The 18,814-nt window shown below is 38.5% G+C and overlaps 1 protein-coding gene across 2 annotated transcripts in view; it reads left to right on the forward strand.

The window, feature by feature from the left end:
- Nucleotides 1–18,814, forward strand: part of LOC133653624 (receptor tyrosine-protein kinase erbB-3-like) — a 46,406-nt gene that overhangs the window by 22,674 nt on the left and 4,918 nt on the right. For both annotated transcript variants that reach the window (XM_062053116.1, XM_062053115.1), the window contains exons 4-26: nt 2,416–2,541; nt 2,622–2,684; nt 2,835–2,953; nt 5,592–5,733; nt 5,811–5,924; nt 5,989–6,106; nt 8,169–8,242; nt 8,326–8,416; nt 10,357–10,559; nt 10,636–10,768; nt 10,838–10,931; nt 12,557–12,714; nt 12,795–12,851; nt 14,457–14,598; nt 14,679–14,798; nt 14,874–14,972; nt 15,037–15,222; nt 15,296–15,451; nt 15,520–15,595; nt 15,663–15,809; nt 15,888–15,985; nt 16,634–16,810; nt 16,890–16,961. In XM_062053116.1, the coding sequence (XP_061909100.1) occupies nt 2,416–2,541; nt 2,622–2,684; nt 2,835–2,953; nt 5,592–5,733; nt 5,811–5,924; nt 5,989–6,106; nt 8,169–8,242; nt 8,326–8,416; nt 10,357–10,559; nt 10,636–10,768; nt 10,838–10,931; nt 12,557–12,714; nt 12,795–12,851; nt 14,457–14,598; nt 14,679–14,798; nt 14,874–14,972; nt 15,037–15,222; nt 15,296–15,451; nt 15,520–15,595; nt 15,663–15,809; nt 15,888–15,985; nt 16,634–16,810; nt 16,890–16,961 (2,765 nt within the window). The remainder of the gene's footprint in view (nt 1–2,415; nt 2,542–2,621; nt 2,685–2,834; nt 2,954–5,591; nt 5,734–5,810; nt 5,925–5,988; nt 6,107–8,168; nt 8,243–8,325; nt 8,417–10,356; nt 10,560–10,635; nt 10,769–10,837; nt 10,932–12,556; nt 12,715–12,794; nt 12,852–14,456; nt 14,599–14,678; nt 14,799–14,873; nt 14,973–15,036; nt 15,223–15,295; nt 15,452–15,519; nt 15,596–15,662; nt 15,810–15,887; nt 15,986–16,633; nt 16,811–16,889; nt 16,962–18,814) is intronic.

Genomic DNA, 18,814 nt, shown 5'->3' on the forward strand with positions numbered 1-18,814 from the left:
GTAATGTTACAGTGGCCACAAATATTAAATAAAACCTCTGCCTTGTTTTCATGAATACTTAGACTTACTACGCTACTGTACTTTGATGTCCGTCACTACGGTGGTACTTAAAGAACCAAGTTCTAAAGTAGTCATCCACATAATTACTTGAGTAAAAAACAAGTGAAAAAAGTACAGAGTAACTGGTGAGTAACTTTTGGTTGATTAAGTAGCGATTTTTAATGGTTCTTGGACTACAACCATACAACCATGAACTACATTACCACTATAAAAGATGCACATTTTACGGTCTCTTACGTTGTTATAACAGGGCTAATGTTAGCATATGCGCAGCTAAAACCTGAACAGTCAACAGCAACATGTTTTCTCTGTTTGAAAGTGGAATTCTTGTCGCCTGAAATGCAGTGGCGGGCTATGCGTTTCCCACCTAGGCCTTCAGTGATGTCCTAATTAGTCTGACTTTAATAAATACCCCTCAAAATACCATAATTGATGTCACCACATGACCACGGCTGGAGAAATACTATACAAAAACACACTTGTGCACTACTGGTCATTGAAGCACTTCAACAGTGTACTAGGCTATATTTTGGCACATTTAAAAATCAATGAACCCGCATCAGCATTTAAAACATACTTTACGTGATGCTGTCCAAATTGAAATAAATGTAAAGAACATATTAAATGTGGAAAAAATGTTCAATAAAATATTTGAACTTCTTCTTTGTGAGTTAAAAAAGTGAGAACCGATGATTTCTCTGTTGGGCTCCGCAGAGTGCCCTTCCTGCTTAGCAAATTACAATTTGTGATTGGATTCTCGCTTGGAAGTGACAAGTGAAAATCCAATCACAGTCACGTTTAGCGTAAGGCTACGTAGATGGGCTACTGTCAACAACTCATTGGTACTTTAACTTTGACTTAACTTAACTCGTGATCTGATTGGCTATCACAACTGTCTATCAACTGTCTATCCGGCAGAATTCCTACAGCAACAAGCTAGCTGAATTTTGATTGGATAAAAGCTCTAATGTAAAAACAAGCGACACTGGAGCCTAATAAGACATGAAGAGAATATGATGAATACTTAATGGAAAGTAGATTAAAATTAACTTTTATTTATCTATGATCATGATTTATGTTAGGGCAGCAGAGAAGGCCTTGCTGGCCCTAACAGCACACCACTGCTGAAATGTGAACATTTCTACTGACACAGATGACAGCGCATGATATAAAAGTTGTTTTTCCTAAGCTAACATTGAAGAGTTGTGTTGCCCAGTCTGACGTCTTGTCACTTCTCACAGTGTGTGGTTTGAGTGTGGTCATGTGACTGCCAGGCTCTGTTAGATTTGTGAAATAGAGTCAAAGGTAACTTGTGCTTATGTTGGATTGGTGAACAGAGTCATGTGACCGTGCTCGCTCGAAAAAGTCTCTCTAAGAAGCCAGATTAATGTGTCTTTGCAAGCAGAAATCAATAGATTGTAAATAAATATAATGCGCAACGTAACGTAGTAAAAGTAGCAGGGGGGTTTTCAGAAAAATCAAGTAAAAGTAAAAAGTTTGTTGCATTAAAACTACTCTGACAAGTACAATTTATCCTAAAAAAATAAATGTAACTTAGAAAATTTAGCAGGTTGCTACATTTACTTAGTTGTAAATGTAGCACATCGCTCTGGTCATGGTTTATTTAATTTGGACATGCTTGACATGTTTCGTTTAGGAGCATCACATGTTTACATTTGCAAATTGTCCGAAAACGAGTAGGAAGAAGCCTACTCTTTGGCCATATCTACTACTAATATTTTGTTCAAACAATGTGTTTAAAATGTTGACACATTTATATGTTTAGATTTTGTCATTAAAAGTTAGTTTTTTTTAGGTTTTCTAAATGGTAAATGGTAAATGGGTTGTACTTGTATAGCGCTTTTCTACCTTTTCTAAGGAACTCAAAGCGCTTTGACACTATTTCCACATTCACCCATTCACACACACTGATTTCTCTAATTAGTAGAGAAAGTGTAGCAGTAGATTGTTCGCTTATGCTTTGGTGAAAGTAAGAAAAGGGGATGGAAAAAATATATTAATACTTAATAGAAAATAAAATAGGTTAAAGAAATAAATCCATCCATCTTCTACCGCTTGTCCCTTTCAGGGTCACGGGGGTGCTGGAGCCTATATATATATATAAATAATAAAATAATATATGCTATATGATAATATATTTAATACAGTGATTAAAGATGGATGAATACATCAGTAAATAATGCAGTGAAGGTTTGACAGAAAGTTATCATTTATTTTAGAATTGATTAATAAATATATTACATCAATAATTGTCAAATCTATATTCTACAGGTATTATCATTATACAGTATTATTACTATAACTTGTCTGCTCTTGTGTCTACTTCTTTTACAGAGATTATGGAGGGAGGAGTACAGATTATTAATAATAAATACCTGAATTATGGCCCGTGGATCTACTGGCAAGATATAATAAGGGACAGCAATGCCCCTATTGACATCCGCTACAATGGACAGCGAGGTCTGCACTGCTTTTTCCCACAAAAAAAGTATTTTTTCAACACGTGAGCAACGTTGAATGCCGCTTTACTCATGTCTCAGGCGCGTGTCACAAATCTTGTGGGGATTACTGCTGGGGGCCTGATGAGCTGCACTGTCAAATCTGTGAGTGCACACAATCGCTGCCTTTCTCTTTGGAAACTTTTTTGGTGTTATGACATTCTGTGAACTTCTCTCCTCATAATGACGCACACACAACGACACAACAACACGTTAATGACCTATCCTACGCTCTTGTGTCTGGTTGCGTCTCAGTGACGAAGACGGTGTGCGCCCCGCAGTGCAACGGGCGTTGTTTTGGGGCGAGCCCAAGGGACTGCTGCCATATAGAGTGTGCTGCAGGATGCACCGGGCCTGTGGATGCGGATTGTTTTGTAAGTGACATGTTTATCTTGTCTATATTATAACCTAAATTTTCACATTGAATACAATACTAATCATCACTGAAGTGTGAGGTCAAACATTGTCCCCTGGTAGATACCAGAAGGCTTGAGGTGATCAGGCACAGAAGCTTGTAACAAAATCAGTTAAAATCCTTTTCTTGTCAGACTTCAGTTACTGATTTTTAGTACCGACGGTGGGACGGTAAAAAAAAAAAAGTATGAGGTGAGCAGAACATTTTTAAAATTAAACCAAATCATGTTCTAGAAAATAATTTTCTCAGGCAATGGGACAGGCCCCCTTAGGGATGGGTATTGAAATTGGTACTTATATTGGTACCGATCGAAGTCTGTCGGTACTACTGGGTACTAATTGACGTGAAATCAAACAGTGCCATATTTGGATACATTTTGCTGCACATGATGTCTTGTCCGATTGCAGACTCGGTTCAAGCACTTGGTCGGGAAACAAGCAGTCAGAACGGACTTAGCCCGACTGCGTCTGGTAAACACATTTCCATTGGATTTGCCATAGACAGGCTACCAATTAACATTAGCGATTTTATATGGCAAGTTCAACACCTCCAGATTTGGTAATGAAAACTACAACTAAGATGACACATTAAAGTGCTGAAAATTAAAAGTACCGGTGTCAAGAACCAGAAATTGGTACTGTATCAATTCAAATGTGAAAGGTAACCATCCCTAGTTTGGGTACCTTTGGCTTTGGTATGTCCTTTCTATTATTAACTGCTCACTATCACAAAACATGCATCAGTTACATTTTTATACACTGCTTAAAAACGTTTTAATGTCTCTCCTTTATTGTTGTTTATTTGACATGGATTTAAATCTGCTATGCACAATATTCGAAATTAATACACAATCTGAAGTGGTATAGAGAGAACTGCACTGCATCGTAATTTCAGTTGTTTCTAATAGCAATGTCCACAAGTAGGCTTTTTTGCCGATATCCGATATTCCGATATTGTCCAACTCTTAATTACCGATACCGATATCAACCGATACGATATATACAGTCGTGGAATTAACACATTGTTATGCCTAATTTGGACAACCAGGTATGGTGAAGATAAGGTCCTTTTTTTTTTTAATTAATAAAATAAGATAAATAAATTAAAAACATTTTCTTAAATAAAAAAGAAAGTAAAACAATATTAAAACAGTTACATAGAAACTAGTGATTGATGAAAATGAGTCAAATTAACTGTTAAAGATTAGTACTATTAGTGGAGCAGCAGCATGCACAATCATGTGTGCTTACGGACTGTATCCCTTGCAGACTGTATTGATATATTTTGATATATAATGTAGGAACCAGAATATTAATAACAGAAAGAAACAACCCTTTTGTGTGAATGAGTGTGAATGGGGGAGGGAGGTTTTTTGGGTTGGTGCATTAATTGTAAGTGTATCTTGTGTTTTTTATGTTGATTTAACAAAAAAAATAAAAAAATAAAATAAAATAAAAACGATACCGATAATAAAAAAAGCGATACCGATAATTTTCCGATATTACATTTTAAAACATATATATATTATCGACATCTCTATCCACAAGTCATCTGTCCACAGTGCTAAGTCGCTTCTAAGAGCTCTGCTATAAGCTCTGCTTCTTCCTACTCCTTTTCGAACATGCTGAATAGAGAAACTGGAAATTGTGATGTACGTTTGTATTATGTTGTATGCATGCATGTTCGAAATAAACTCAAACTCAAGATAGTAACCCTCACAATCGTGGCGATAAATACATTTGGTTTCTTCCAAGGATCATTATCACTGGAGGACTACAGGTATCGGAATGGCTGACCACACTACACACACACAGGGAGCAGGACAAGACAAGAAGCTAACCGCTAAAGCTTCAATAGAAAGTGAGGATCATCTATGGGGCGGCATGGCGTAGTGGGTAGAGCGGCCGTGCCAGAAACCTGAGGGTTGCAGGTTCGCTCCCCGCCTCTTGACATCCAAATCGCTTCCGTTGTGTCCTTGGGCAGGACACTTCACCCTTGCCCCCGGTGCCGCTCACACTGGTGAATGAATGATGAATGAATGATAGGTGGTGGTCGGAGGGGCCGTAGGTGCAAACTGGCAGCCTCGTTTCTGTCAGTCTACCCCAGGGCAGCTGTGGCTACAAAAGTAGCTTACCACCACCAGGTGTGAATGAATGATGGGTTCCCACTTCTCTGTGAGCGCTTTGAGTATCTGACAATAGAAAAGCGCGATATAAAATCTAATCCATTATTATTATTATTATTATTATCTAGCCAGATGTCGATACTATCAATACCTATTATAGTATCAGAATGTAAACGTTACAAAAGTGATTAGATTAATATATTTTTATTTTTATTATTATGACATATATTTTTTGGGGTGTTTTTTTGTAATTAAAAAAAAAAACTTGGGGTGTAAGTTTTTGAATACAGCAATGCTTCGAGGGCAAAAACCCAAATTATTTAAATGGAAATCAAAAAATTGTATGTAGCATTCAATACCACACATTTAATATATACCTATATTGTTAGGTTAATATCTCTCCGACAGTGTAATGGAAGTGTACAAAAGGAAGTGTCCCTTGAGTGTATATTACTTGGTTATTTTTATGTAGGCGTGTCGCCATTTCAACGACTCTGGAGCCTGCGTCCCTCAGTGTCCACAAGCTCTCATCTACAACAAGCAGTCTTTTCAGATGGAGACTAATCCAATTGCCAAATATCAATACGGATCCATTTGTGTCTCTCAATGCCCCGGTGAGTGTTGTATCCCGGCAACACACTTCAGCATTGTTTGGATCATTTTGATTCACGTTCATTCTCCTATTTGTTAGCTCATTTTGTAGTAGATGGGAGTTCCTGTGTGAGCGTCTGTCCCCCAGACAAGATGGAGGTAGAGCGAAAGGGACAGAGGCGCTGTGAGCCTTGCAGTGGTCTCTGCCCAAAAGGTTGGACACAACTAAAATTGTGCATCATTAATATTGAAATCATTATTTTGCTTTGTCCTGGCAGTGTGTGAAGGCACAGGTGCAGAACACAGGCAGACTGTGGACTCCAGTAACATTGACAGTTTCATCAACTGCACCAAAATCCAAGGAAGTCTTCACTTCCTGGTCACAGGGATTCTTGGGTATGTTTGTGCAAACACGTCAAGTACAGTCGTGGTCAAAAGTTTACATACACTTGTAAAGAACATAATGTCATGGCTGTCTTGAGTTTCCAATAATTTCTACAACTCTTATTTTTTTGTGATAGAGTGATTGGAGCACATACTTGTTGGTCAAAAAAAAAATTCATGAAGTTTGGTTCTTTTATGAATTTATTATGGGTCTACTGAAAATGTGACCAAATCTGCTGGGTCAAAAGTATACATACAGCAATGTTAATATTTTTGTTACATGTCCCTTGGCAAGTTTCACTGCAATAAGGAGCTTTTGGTAGCCATCCACAAGCTTCTGGTTGAATTTTTGACCACTCCTCTTGACAAAATTGGTGCAGTCCAGCTAAATTTGTTGGTTTTCTGACATGGACTTGTTTCTTCAGCATTTTCCACACGTTTAAGTCAGGACTTTGGGAAGGCCATTCTAAAACCTTCATTCTAGCCTGATTTACCACTTTTGACGTGTGTTTGGGGTCATTGTCCTGTTGGAACACCCAACTGCGCCCAACTGAAACAAAAATTAAGCTGTTTGGCCACAATACCCAGCAATATGTTTGGAAGAGAAAAGGTGAGGCCTTTAATCCCAGGAACACCATGTCTATCGTCAAGCATGGTGGTGGTAGTATTATGCTCTGGGCCTGTTTTGCTGCCGATGGAACTGGTGTAAACAGAGAGTAAATGGGACAATAAAAAAGGAGGATTACCTCCAAATTCTTCAGGACAACCTAAAATCATCAGGGCGCAGTTGGGTGTTCCAACAGGACAATGACCCCAACCACACGTCAAAAGTGGTAAAGGAATGGCTAAATCCGGCTAGAATTAAGATTTTAGAATGGGCTTCCCAAAGTCCTGACTTAAACCCCATTGAGAACATGTGGACAATGCTGAAGAAACAAGTCCATGTCAGAAAACCAACACATGTAGCTGAACTGCACCAATTCTGTCAACAGGAGTGGTCAAAATTTCAACTAGAAGCTTGTGGATGGCTACCAAAAGCGCCTTATTGCAGTGAAACTTGCCAAGGGACATGTAACCAAATATTAACATTGCTGTATGTATACTTTTGACCCAGCAGATTTGGTCACATTTTCAGTAAACCCATAATACATTTATAAAAGAAACAAACTTCATTAATTTTTTTTGTGACCAACGAGTATGTGCTCCAATCACTCTATCACAATAAAATAAGAGTTGTAGAAATTATTGTAAACTCAAGACAGCCATGACATTATGTTCTTTACAAGTGTATGTAAACTTTTGACCGCGACTGTATGTTGACAATTTCTCCCAGATGTGTTCATTACCGTAGTTACAATGTTTCTTTCAGTGGCAACTCCTGGTATAATACTGATATTGGAGCCATGAAAAACACTAACCTATTTATTAATAACCATCTGCAATGGACTTATGCTGTTTTTAAATTGAAGTACAATAGTAATTTGTTTTTTTTGTTTTTTTATAAACACTTAGTGGTCACAATAATTAATTAATTTAAGATCATGACGCAATAAGTTGAAGGATGCGGACATGTTTGTTACTCGATACAGTACTTTTTCACACACTTCTGCCTTGGAGACTTCTAAGTAATATAACTATAATTATTTGATACTTGTTAATATTGACAAATGCCATGTTTTAGACTGCAATGTTGTTCAATTAAAGACCTTTATTACTACATCTAGCTTGTGTGCTATTGTATGCTTAGCTGTTGTGTAGCTGCTAGCACCTAGTAGCATATGGCCTACCATGTTTACTTTTTTGTTAATGACTTCACTAAAATACAAGAAAAGACCAACTTTGTGTGCTTATTGGAAGACATTTAGTATATAATTGGCTGTCCAGCTTTGTCACAAGTAAATGCACTATAGGACTGCTTGTATCTGAGCCTATTATTAGAAAGTTTACATGCAAGGCGATGTAATCCATTACTTGTTTTTTGTTAATATTGGACTGATAGCCGACATAAATAGGTTTATATGACAGTGTTTCTCCCTGTTTCTGTCTTTTTTTGGGGTTAATTTTTTTTTATCAGAGACGATTTTAAGAAGATCCCACCTCTTGATGCTAAAAAGCTGGACATTTTCCGCACCGTGAGAGAGATAACAGGTATCATATCTCTTGAAATTCTACGCTTTGGTGCTGAACGTGTGATGATGTCCAATGTCCTTAACTGTGTGTTTAATTATCAGATATTCTAAACATCCAGTCATGGCCCAAAGAGCTCAGTGATTTATCAGTCTTTTCCAGTCTCACGACCATTCAGGGAAGGTCACTTTATAAGTAAGTTTTGTTTACATGATGTGCTTTTATCCCTCTACGCGTGTTCCTGTGTGTTCTGTTTCAATGAGTCACGTGATAGGATTTGTAGTCCAAGAGCACAACTTTAATTACATGATGTTGATAAAAGTAGCGACAATATTGTCCAATAAAAGTAAACACACATCACAGGCATAAACTAATGTGACCCAAGAGCCTTTTTTCTCAACAGTTAAATAAATAATTACTATTTTGACCTGAATATAAAACAATATCTCTTTCCTAGAAAAAGTCTAAATATTTATATGTGCCATCCACAAGCAAGTCAGAGCTTTTCTTCCTGTCGCATATATGGTGCATATGATACACCGCGGTAGCAAAAACATTTTAACATTTTTGTCTTAAAAATATATTTACAAAAATGTGTTTTGACAAAGATTCAGGTTGTCTTGTCAGCATTTTGGTTAATATTTTAAAAAGTGTCATATTTGTGCAAATATGTAAAAGTAAATGAACAAATATTTCCGCGTAACTGTCTGATGCGCAGAAGAAGTGGCAAGAATTTAAGAGTGCTGATCACAAACTAATGCGATTCCATAGTCCACCTTGCTTTTGTTAATTAGAAATTATAAACAATAGTTTACATATATATTATTATATTTAAATAAATGTACTACATGTACACTACTGGTCAAAAGTTTTAGAACAGCTCATTTATAGCAGTAAGTAAGTATGATATGTCCAAACATTTGAGTGGAATAAATTACTATAAATGGATTACTATCCATCCAACCATGTTCTACCGCTTGTTCCTTTAATACTAATGATATACTATTTACATTTTAATACTCTCATAAAAAATACCATACATTTACTCACAACTTTTACATCATTTGCTATCACTGTTGTTGTTGGAATGGATTTGAAATAAAGCAAACTGAACTGCAAATAACTATATGTTGTCACAGCACTTGGATTAAAGTTGAAAGTCTGCACTTCCACAATTGCATGCTGATTCATTTATTTGTTTATTTACAACACTGACAGCAAAGGATGTTAACTTTTTAAATTTTGGTTACATTTGAAGTACAAGTGAAATGTTTGGACATACTTATTGCTATAAATGAGGTGTTCTAAAACTTTTGAATGGTAGTACCACAAAAATCTGTTTTAATGTTTAAATTAGTGCTGTAATTTATTTATATTTTTAATCTGATTTATCATATTTATGAATTTGGAATATTCATAGGTTTTTACTCACTTTCATCATTTAAATTGCTTCAAAAAGAGCCCAATTTTTAGACACAAATGCAATATCATTGTCCGAATGTCAAATAGCAACATTTTTTTATGTTTTAATTAATGATGTCAAATGATTATTTTTTAATCAGATTAATCACACTTTTGTATTTAAATTAATAATGATTAATCACATGTTAAATCGTGATTGCATAATTTATATTAACCTAAACAAGAGCCCGGTTTTTAGGCACAAATGCAATGTCATTGTCAGAATGTCAGACAGGAAAAAATTTTAACTATTAAATTGAAGGCTTGTCATAATTGCTCAAAAGTTGGTACAATTTTTTTCTTAAATCCCATTTGGGTGTATATTGAAATCAAATTTGCCAGCGAACATAAAAGTCAGTCTCCTTACTCATCTTTGTACTAACGTATGCATTGACCTGATCACTGACCTTTGATACATGATTAATGTGATGTTTTTTTGTGATTAATCATATGATTCAACTCGTTATTTTTGACAGCTCTATAGTCAAAACATACTTGTTGACAGGATGTCATGGCCATGTCTGCCAAGTTTGTTCCAACGTGTAAACAGACAGAAAACAGTCAAATGATAATATGAAATATTTTTGTATTCTATGCAATCTTGTGAGAACACTTTGAAGCATCACAACAATTTTTAGGCTTGATGTGTTTTCATCCACCCTTTTGCATCAAAGACGCTTTTCCCTGATGGTGATGCACATACCCACCCTCACCTCGCTGGGTCTGCGCTCTCTCCAAGAGATCAGCGATGGCAGCGTGTACATCAGTCAGAACGCCAAGCTGTGCTACCTCCACACTGTCAACTGGGCCAAGTTGTTCAGAGGGCGCAGAGTCCAAGTCAACAACATCAACACCAACAGGCCACTGGTGGAATGTGGTAAAGTGTCCTCTTCTGCTGCTGCTGGATATTTTTTTTCCGCTTTGCTTTGAACGGATTATTTTCTTCGTTACAGTTGTAGAGGGGCGTGTGTGTGACCCGTTGTGCTCAGACTCCGGTTGCTGGGGCCCGGGGCCTGACCACTGTCTCTTCTGCAAGAACTACAGCCGAAATGGCACTTGTGTGGAGAGCTGTCATTTTCATACTGGGTCGGTTTCCTGTAGCTGGTAGTGTTGTTAAAAAGTGTCTCTGTCTAATATTGACTTTTGGTTCCAAAGAGCCCCAAGGGAATTTGCCGGGTCTGACGGAGAGTGCGTTGCCTGCCATTCAGAGTGTAAAGCTCAGCATGGAAAAGTCAGCTGCCGTGGACCGGTAAACACTCACATACTGAATTGTGTCAACTTACTGAGGAGACATGTCCCCTGTACTTTTAATGTCCAAAAATAACGTAACACAATTGAATGGAGACAAGTCAAACACTTGTGCCAGGCGGAAAACCGCCGCTCAGAATTTAGACCGCCCACAAGCTCATTGATTGGCTTTCTCGGGCTGCCTTCTTCCCATGTGACAATGATTACCGGCATGGGCAGCTATGTAATTAGAGGTCAGATGCGATTTAAGCGCGAGTCACGATCATTCAATTGAGTGACATATTTGAGATAGTTAGCGTGTCCGCCCTGAGATCGGTAGGTTGGAGTTCAAATCCCAGCCGAGTCATACCAAAGACTATAAAAATGGGACCCATTACCTCCCTGCTTGGCACTCAGCATCAAGGGTTGGAGTTGGGGGTTAAATCACCAAAAATGATTCCCGGGCGCGGCGCCGCTGCTGCCCACTGCTCCCCAAGGGGATGGGTCAAATGCGGAGGACAAATTTCACCACATCTAGTGTGTGTGTGACAATCATTGGTACTTTAATTTAATCTTTAATAAAAATCATTTAAAAACGTTTGCTGTGTCGCTGTTAAACTGGTGAGTAAGATCATAAACTTTTTCAAACACCACTTTTGTATAATTCCCGTCCTGTGAGACACAAGTAAAAAAAAAGGGGCCCACTCAAATATTACCACTGAATTAGTAATCTTACTCTTGATTTTAACAGTAGCCAATAATTTTATATAACCTACTCACAGTTTGCAACCTTATCGAAATATATGAAACTATGTGTTAATCGCACATATTATTAATGAACACATTAACTTTAGGTTTAAAAAACAAGGAAATATACATTAACCTACAATTATGTTGTATAAAAAAAATGTACTGAATAATTAATAAATATTTTACTTAACTAAACTGTCACAAAAAAAAAGTGCAAATGAAAAATGTTGCCTCACCACTTTAGTCATAATTTTTGTGCTGCTCTATGACTTTAGTTACAGACTTCTTGTGTTTGTTTGAGGTTGTCATTACTGCCTCAAGTGGTGGAAAAGTGTATTATAACTTAGGACAGACCACAGCTGCGAAACGGATATTTGTAGTTCCAGAGAGTGCTCGCGGCCCAACAATGAGCTGGTTACGAAACACTGATTATTAACAAACCTAGTAGCCTTACCATTGTGAAAAATTGTAATTTGCTTAGAGCCCACAGTCATTTCCTTTTAATTTGTTATTTTGCAATAAAAATAAGCAAATAATTTATTTATCATGTTTTCTTGACAATACAAAAACATGCCTGTGAATAGATTTAAATTTGAGTCAAAGAGAATTAAAATTGTTTTTCCCAGATAAAAAAGGAGAAAATAGAAAATTAATCCTCCAAGCCATGCCCCCTTATTCTTTTTTTAAATTACTTTATTGCAATGATTTCACAAAATTATAAAATATCTTATCCTTGAAAATTGCTTTTTTTTCTTTTTTTTTTTTAAAATAAATAGGCAATAATAATTACAATAAATGTCACATACTCAAGCCAATTGTGTCTTCTGAACTCAAAATGTGGTGCGTGGCTGCAGCAGACTATTGCAAACACACAAGCCCACAACCTCTCTCTGTCAGGGTGCATATGAGTGTGTGGCATGTGCCAACCTCCGCGATGGTCCATACTGTATGTCCTCTTGCCCAGCTGGGGTGGATGATGGACAGAGAGGACTCATCTTCAAGTACCCCAACAAAGAAGGTCACTGTGAACCATGCCACCAAAATTGCACCCAAGGGTGAGATGCAGACTCACAAAATGTGTTTTACACCTTCTTCACATAAACTATAAGTGATATCCAGAATCTGTGTGTTACAGATGCTCAGGCCCAGAACTCAGTGGTTGTTTTGAGACGGTCAGACTGGCAGCCAGCAGGTTAGTATTTAAAGTGTTAGTGTCGTTAGTGTACAAAGCTACACTGACTGGTTGTTAAATGAGGGATGGTGTTTGTAAAATAAAGCACCATTCCTGAAATCATCATCAGGTTGCATGGTCAGCAAATAAAAAGCTAGGTCTAATATTTTGGCGCTAGACAAAACAGGAAACCAAAATATTGGAAACAGCTCTCACTATGATGTAGTTCAGTTGTACACCGCTGCAAAGTAAAACCACAGTAATAAAGTTATTGCATAACTCCGTGACAGTAACATAACCAAACATTATAAATGCAACATATAATAGAAGATGTCTTTGTTGTGTGCTTACATTACAGCAGAAGTGGGTATGAAAGAGGCAAAAATTGTACTAAAGTAATAGTACTGTTACAGTTCACAGCGCTTCACTTCTTCCACATTTTGCTATGTTACAGCCTTATTTCAAAATAGAATACATTAATTTTGTCCTCAAAATTCCACAGACAATACCCCATAATGACAATCTGAAAAGTTTTTTTTTAATTATTTTTATTATGTTAATTTATTCAAGCTAAAAAAATCACATGAAATAAGTATTCACAACATTTGCTCAATACCGGTACTTTGTTGATTCACCTCTGGCGGCAATTACAGCCACAAGTCTTTGTGAATATGATGCCTCAAGCTTAGCACACCTATCTTTGGGCAGATTTGCCCGTTACTTTTTGTAGCACTCTATCAGCTTGGAAGGGATACGCTGTTTAGTTTCCAGGATGTCTCTGTACATTGCACTGCATTACAGAAGAGACAGCAATGTACAGACTACATTGAAATACTATCGCTAGTCTGATCATTAGCAGTGGAGGCACAAAATATAGCTGCAATTGTCTGCCGACCAGCAATTATAGCTTTTATCTTTTTCTCTAGGGGCCTTTTTGCTTTGTTTTTTTTCTGCTTTTTAACTCGTCAGATGCAGCATGTATGCGCAGACGCCGTTTGAGCAACAGAGAAAGACATTTAAAGTATTTAAAGTCAAGTAAAACACCATCAACATGAATGAGCACTAGATCAAGCAGTGGAAACTTGGGTTTATTTACTATCAAGTTCATATATTTAGTTGTTGAAATTAAATCTGTTTTGGTAGCAGCTAAGCGAGCATGTTGCGAGAGCGGTGTACACGTGATCACATCTGCGCTGAGCAGATGCCCAGAAGCTAGGGTAGAAATGACGTCTATATGGTTTGCTGACGACAATGTTTCTTTTCCCCAAATCTTACTCTGTTTGATCCAATTTTTATGGATCTATTGTGGGAGCAAAATGATCGCACAATCTATTTTTAGTCGCAAATGCGAGTAAGTTGGCACCGTACAGCCCTGAGAGCAAATTTTAAATTCATAATATTTTGTGAGCTACTGAGTGAGTTACTGTGCATTAGTGTACAATGGTTATCCACAAGAACATCCCGCTGACTTGACATCAACCTTAGTGGAGCATGTGTTTTATCTGATCTTCTTGTTGCCGCTGCCACAGGAACCAACATCATGACATCATTATCGCACTTTACTTAGCTCTATTTCTGACCTTTTTCGCCCCACATCCCCACCCTATCATCTCCTTCGCTCTGAAGTGGCCAGATCACAGGCATCGCATTAGGTGTGCCAGCTGGCTTGATATTCTGCCTAGTGTTGTTTTTCCTGGGCGTGCTGTACCATCGAGGCCTGGCCATTCGCCGCAAGAGAGCCATGAGGAGGTACCTCGAGAGCGGCGAGGTGAGTCAATCAGCGGCCCTTAGCCGTCTTTGCGTCAATAAACATGTGTTCATGTGGGGATTATTCTTGTGTTTTGGCAGAGTTTTGAGCCACTGGGTCCCGGGGAGAAAGGAACCAAGGTTTATGCTCACATTCTGAAGCCATCAGAGCTAAAAAAGCTCAAAGTCATCGGGTCGGGGGTTTTTGGCACCGTGCACAGGGTATCAAAGAACTGGCTGAACAGGTGATGAATATGAAAATGGGTACGTTTTTACAGCTGTATATCTGCTCCAAAGGGTTTTTGGACTCCAGAAGGAGAAACGGTAAAGATCCCTGTGGCTGTCAAGACCATTCAGGACAGTTCGGGCCGTCAGACCTTCACGGAGCTAACCAATGTGAGACTTTGACTATCTTGAAAAGTGGACTATAGGTAACTTGTTGCATCTCCAATCTCTGCAGCACATGCTTTCATTGGGCAGTCTGGACCACCCCTACATAGTGAGGCTCCTAGGAATTTGTCCTGGGTCCAGTCTGCAGCTGGTGACTCAGCTGAGTTCACTTGGCTCCTTATTGGAGCACATCAAGCAGCACAGGAACAGCCTGGGACCCCAACGCCTGCTCAACTGGTGTGTGCAGATAGCCAAAGTAGGTACAAATGGACTGACAATCTTTTATGTTTCCTTAATTAGAGTAAAGTTGTGACATATTCTTGTCTCAGGGGATGTACTACTTGGAGGAACACTGTGTGGTGCACAGAAACTTGGCTGCACGCAACATCCTGCTGAAAAACAACTACCAAGTTCAGATTTCGGACTACGGTGTAGCTGATCTCCTTTATCCTGACGACAAGAAATATGTCTACACCGACAACAAGGTTGAGTTTCTTGGACATTTTGTTATCAAACTACATCAATCGGAGCTAATTCACTTGAACTAATGCAGACGCCAATCAAATGGATGGCTCTTGAAAGCATCCTGTTTGGAAGATACACCCATCAAAGTGATGTCTGGAGTTACGGTGAGATGCTTTATTTTTATTAGCAAACTTCAGAAAATTCTCAAGTTTTGAGTAATCTTTCTTCCAGGGGTGACAGTTTGGGAGATGATGTCGTTCGGGGCGGAGCCTTACGGTTCCGTGCAGCCGCAGGAAGTGCCGGGCCTGCTGGAGAAAGGCGAGCGTCTGTCACAACCTTACATCTGCACCATAGACGTCTACATGTTCATGGTCAAATGTCAGTACCACCACACCTACTAGTGATGCACATAATCTTTCACATACAAGATGGTAAACGCAACTGTTTCCTTTTCAGGTTGGATGATTGATGAAAACATAAGACCCACCTTCAAAGAGCTGGCAAGCGACTTCACTCGCATGGCAAGAGATCCACCCAGATATCTGGTCATCAAGGTGATGCCATTACTATTTCACTCAACTCTAGCTTCAACACTAACGTGTTTACTGAAAGGACACATAGGGACCAGATGACCGAAATTTCACTAACAAGTTCAATCAATCAAAGTTTATTTATATAGCCCTTAATCACAAGTGTCTCAAAGGGCTGCACAGGCCACAACGACATCCTCGGCCCAGATTCCGCATCAGGGGAAGAAAAAACTCAACCCAATGGGCACAATGAGAAACCTCGAAGTCCGAATCATTAAAATGATCGCTTACGCTCCTCTCGCTTGATACGCCCCATTTTGCTTGAATCAATTTGACTGGAGCGGTCCATACTTTCCTCATATTCCAAACATTTGGAAATGTATGCAGGTTGACCCCCTTCTTTCTTTGTATTGCTACAACCTGCAACAATGCACTTGGCAGACATGTTTGACCATACCTTCAAATTCCGAATGAAAATAACATGATTCGTGATGAAGATGATACCTACACTACACAATATGAAATTGCCTCCAGTCTTCTGTAGGTGATGTCAGCTGGCCATAGTCACCAGGAGGAATTTTACCACAGAGATCTTTTTTAGGTCCAGAACTATGAAATAAGTGCCAATGTTGTCAGCATTGGAGGAGCCCTTTTAATTGTGTTGTTGTGCAGCTGGAGGGACAAGATGGCGGCTCACAAGACGTCCATCGCAGAGATTCCGAGCGAGGACTGCTCCACCCAGATTTGGTCAATGAAGATGAGGAAGGATTGGAGGATGGTTTGGCAACACCTCCTCTGCAACACTCTCCGTCATGGAGTCTCCCTCGCTCTAGGATAAATTCCTACAGGGTAACTGAATACATTTGGATTTGGCCCGTATAGACATCGCTATTAGAGTCATTGAACCATTTTGCTCTGTGATTTGTAGAGTGGTGCATCTCTACCAGGCCCTGTTGGATACCTTCCAATGACTCCAAGTCCTTTAGAAAGCCTTCGCCAGGTGGGATCAACACACACACACACACAAACACGTGCACAGGCGCAGAATCTGGAGCATGTTTTCACAAACAAAATAAAGGATTTTGTGCTTAAAGGCAATGTACAGTCAGTTGTGGAAATGAATCCAAAAGTGAGTACATCCCTTCAGCAAGGCACTTCACACTGGGATCTGCTTGCAATCCAGCTCAGTTTCCCCTTTACAGTACATATTAGAATGTATATCTCCTTCAACGAACTGCAGCTCCCCAAGGCCAGTGTTACGACGAATTGAGCTGCTTTGTCAAAAAGAGCAACCCAACGCTACTGAGCATGCTCATCAACACTAAAGTTTTCCTCTAAACTAATTAGTATCAAAATTATCTACCGGTACTTTGTGTAGATTTTGTGTAGACTTACCTCATGTAGACTTTGTCACTTGCGCTACAAGTAAATATTATTTTAAATTATATTTATTTCATTATGTTCTCTGACCAGTAAACATGCCGACACTTACAGAATGAGGAAGTTTATATTGAAGCAAATAACGGAAGCCTAGATTTTCATTCATTCATTCATTCATTCATTCATGTATTTACTTGACCGGGACGGTACAATTAAACATTGCTACCCATAGGTATGTCAAAGTACATAAGACTTCTAGCAACAGGCTAATTTGCAACCCTTGTCCCTGATTAGGCTTTTAAAAAAAGATGAGAAAAGTGAAAAACACATACAAAAGGATTAAGACAAGTACAAAAATAAAAACACATTGACAATTTTTATGTATGTCGCTTTGGATAAAAGCGTCTGCCAAATACTTAAACATATATAAACACCTGAAAGTCTTTATATCAGCTAAAACCACCAATCTGTTTCACTGGATTCAGAATAAAACCAAATGCTGTCTTACCCAACAATGTTAGTATTTGAATATTGTTACTTGAAGACTTATTCCTGGTTACAATTATACTGTTAAGAAAGTATTGTCTTATACTTTGCCTAAAATGAGAATGCATCATAATCAGTGGCGGCTGGTGAATTTTGTTTTAGGTGGGGCTGAAAGTTTGTAAACCAAACCCCTGTAGGGGTGTCATCCTCCCCCAGAAGATTTCTTTGTGATTCTCACATACAAATATTGAAGATCTTTGCTCCTTCTCAACTTTGTGGTAATGTTATTTTCATAAAATACAACCAATAGTATGTTAATGTTTGTTTTTCCAAATGTGTTTATTCTGTAAAGGAATGAGTTAAATGTTTAAAATTGTTTAAACTATTAAAATGACTGGTTAAAAGTGCTATTATGAATTGCAATGTCAGCACCATTTTTTTTCCTGCAATTTCAAATGCACTTGTTTTAATAAATAAATACAGCGTTTTAAAAGCATACACAATCTGTGTAAAAATATTAGTCTGTGGTTAAAAGGACTTGAAAGGACTCGAAACTCAAAATGCAGGACTTGGGACTTGACTTGAGACTTTCTAGTCTTGACTTTGGACTTGACTCGGGACTTGCCTGTCTTGACTCGGGACTTGACTCGAGACTTGAGGGCAAAGACTTGAGACTTACTTGTGACTTGCAAAGCAATGACTTGGTCCCACCTCTGGTGCATACTACACCCAGTTCTAGTGCTCACACTTCTGATTTTCCTTAAGCCACTTTTTCAGTTTTGTGGAGAAAAGTTTAATGTCCGACTGTGACTTTAACTCCATTGGCAAGAGTTCCACAGATGTGAGGCCTTCACTGAGAACGCAGACTGACCCAGAGTCATCTGACGCCTTTTCACTCTGCAGCTCGAGTCTGCATGCACACCTTCACTACTGTATCTTTGTATTTCTTGACACATCACATCAGGGGCTAATCCATTAAGACACTTA

This window comes from Entelurus aequoreus, linkage group LG07 (assembly GCF_033978785.1).
Source record: "Entelurus aequoreus isolate RoL-2023_Sb linkage group LG07, RoL_Eaeq_v1.1, whole genome shotgun sequence".
Classification (NCBI taxonomy): domain Eukaryota; kingdom Metazoa; phylum Chordata; class Actinopteri; order Syngnathiformes; family Syngnathidae; genus Entelurus; species Entelurus aequoreus.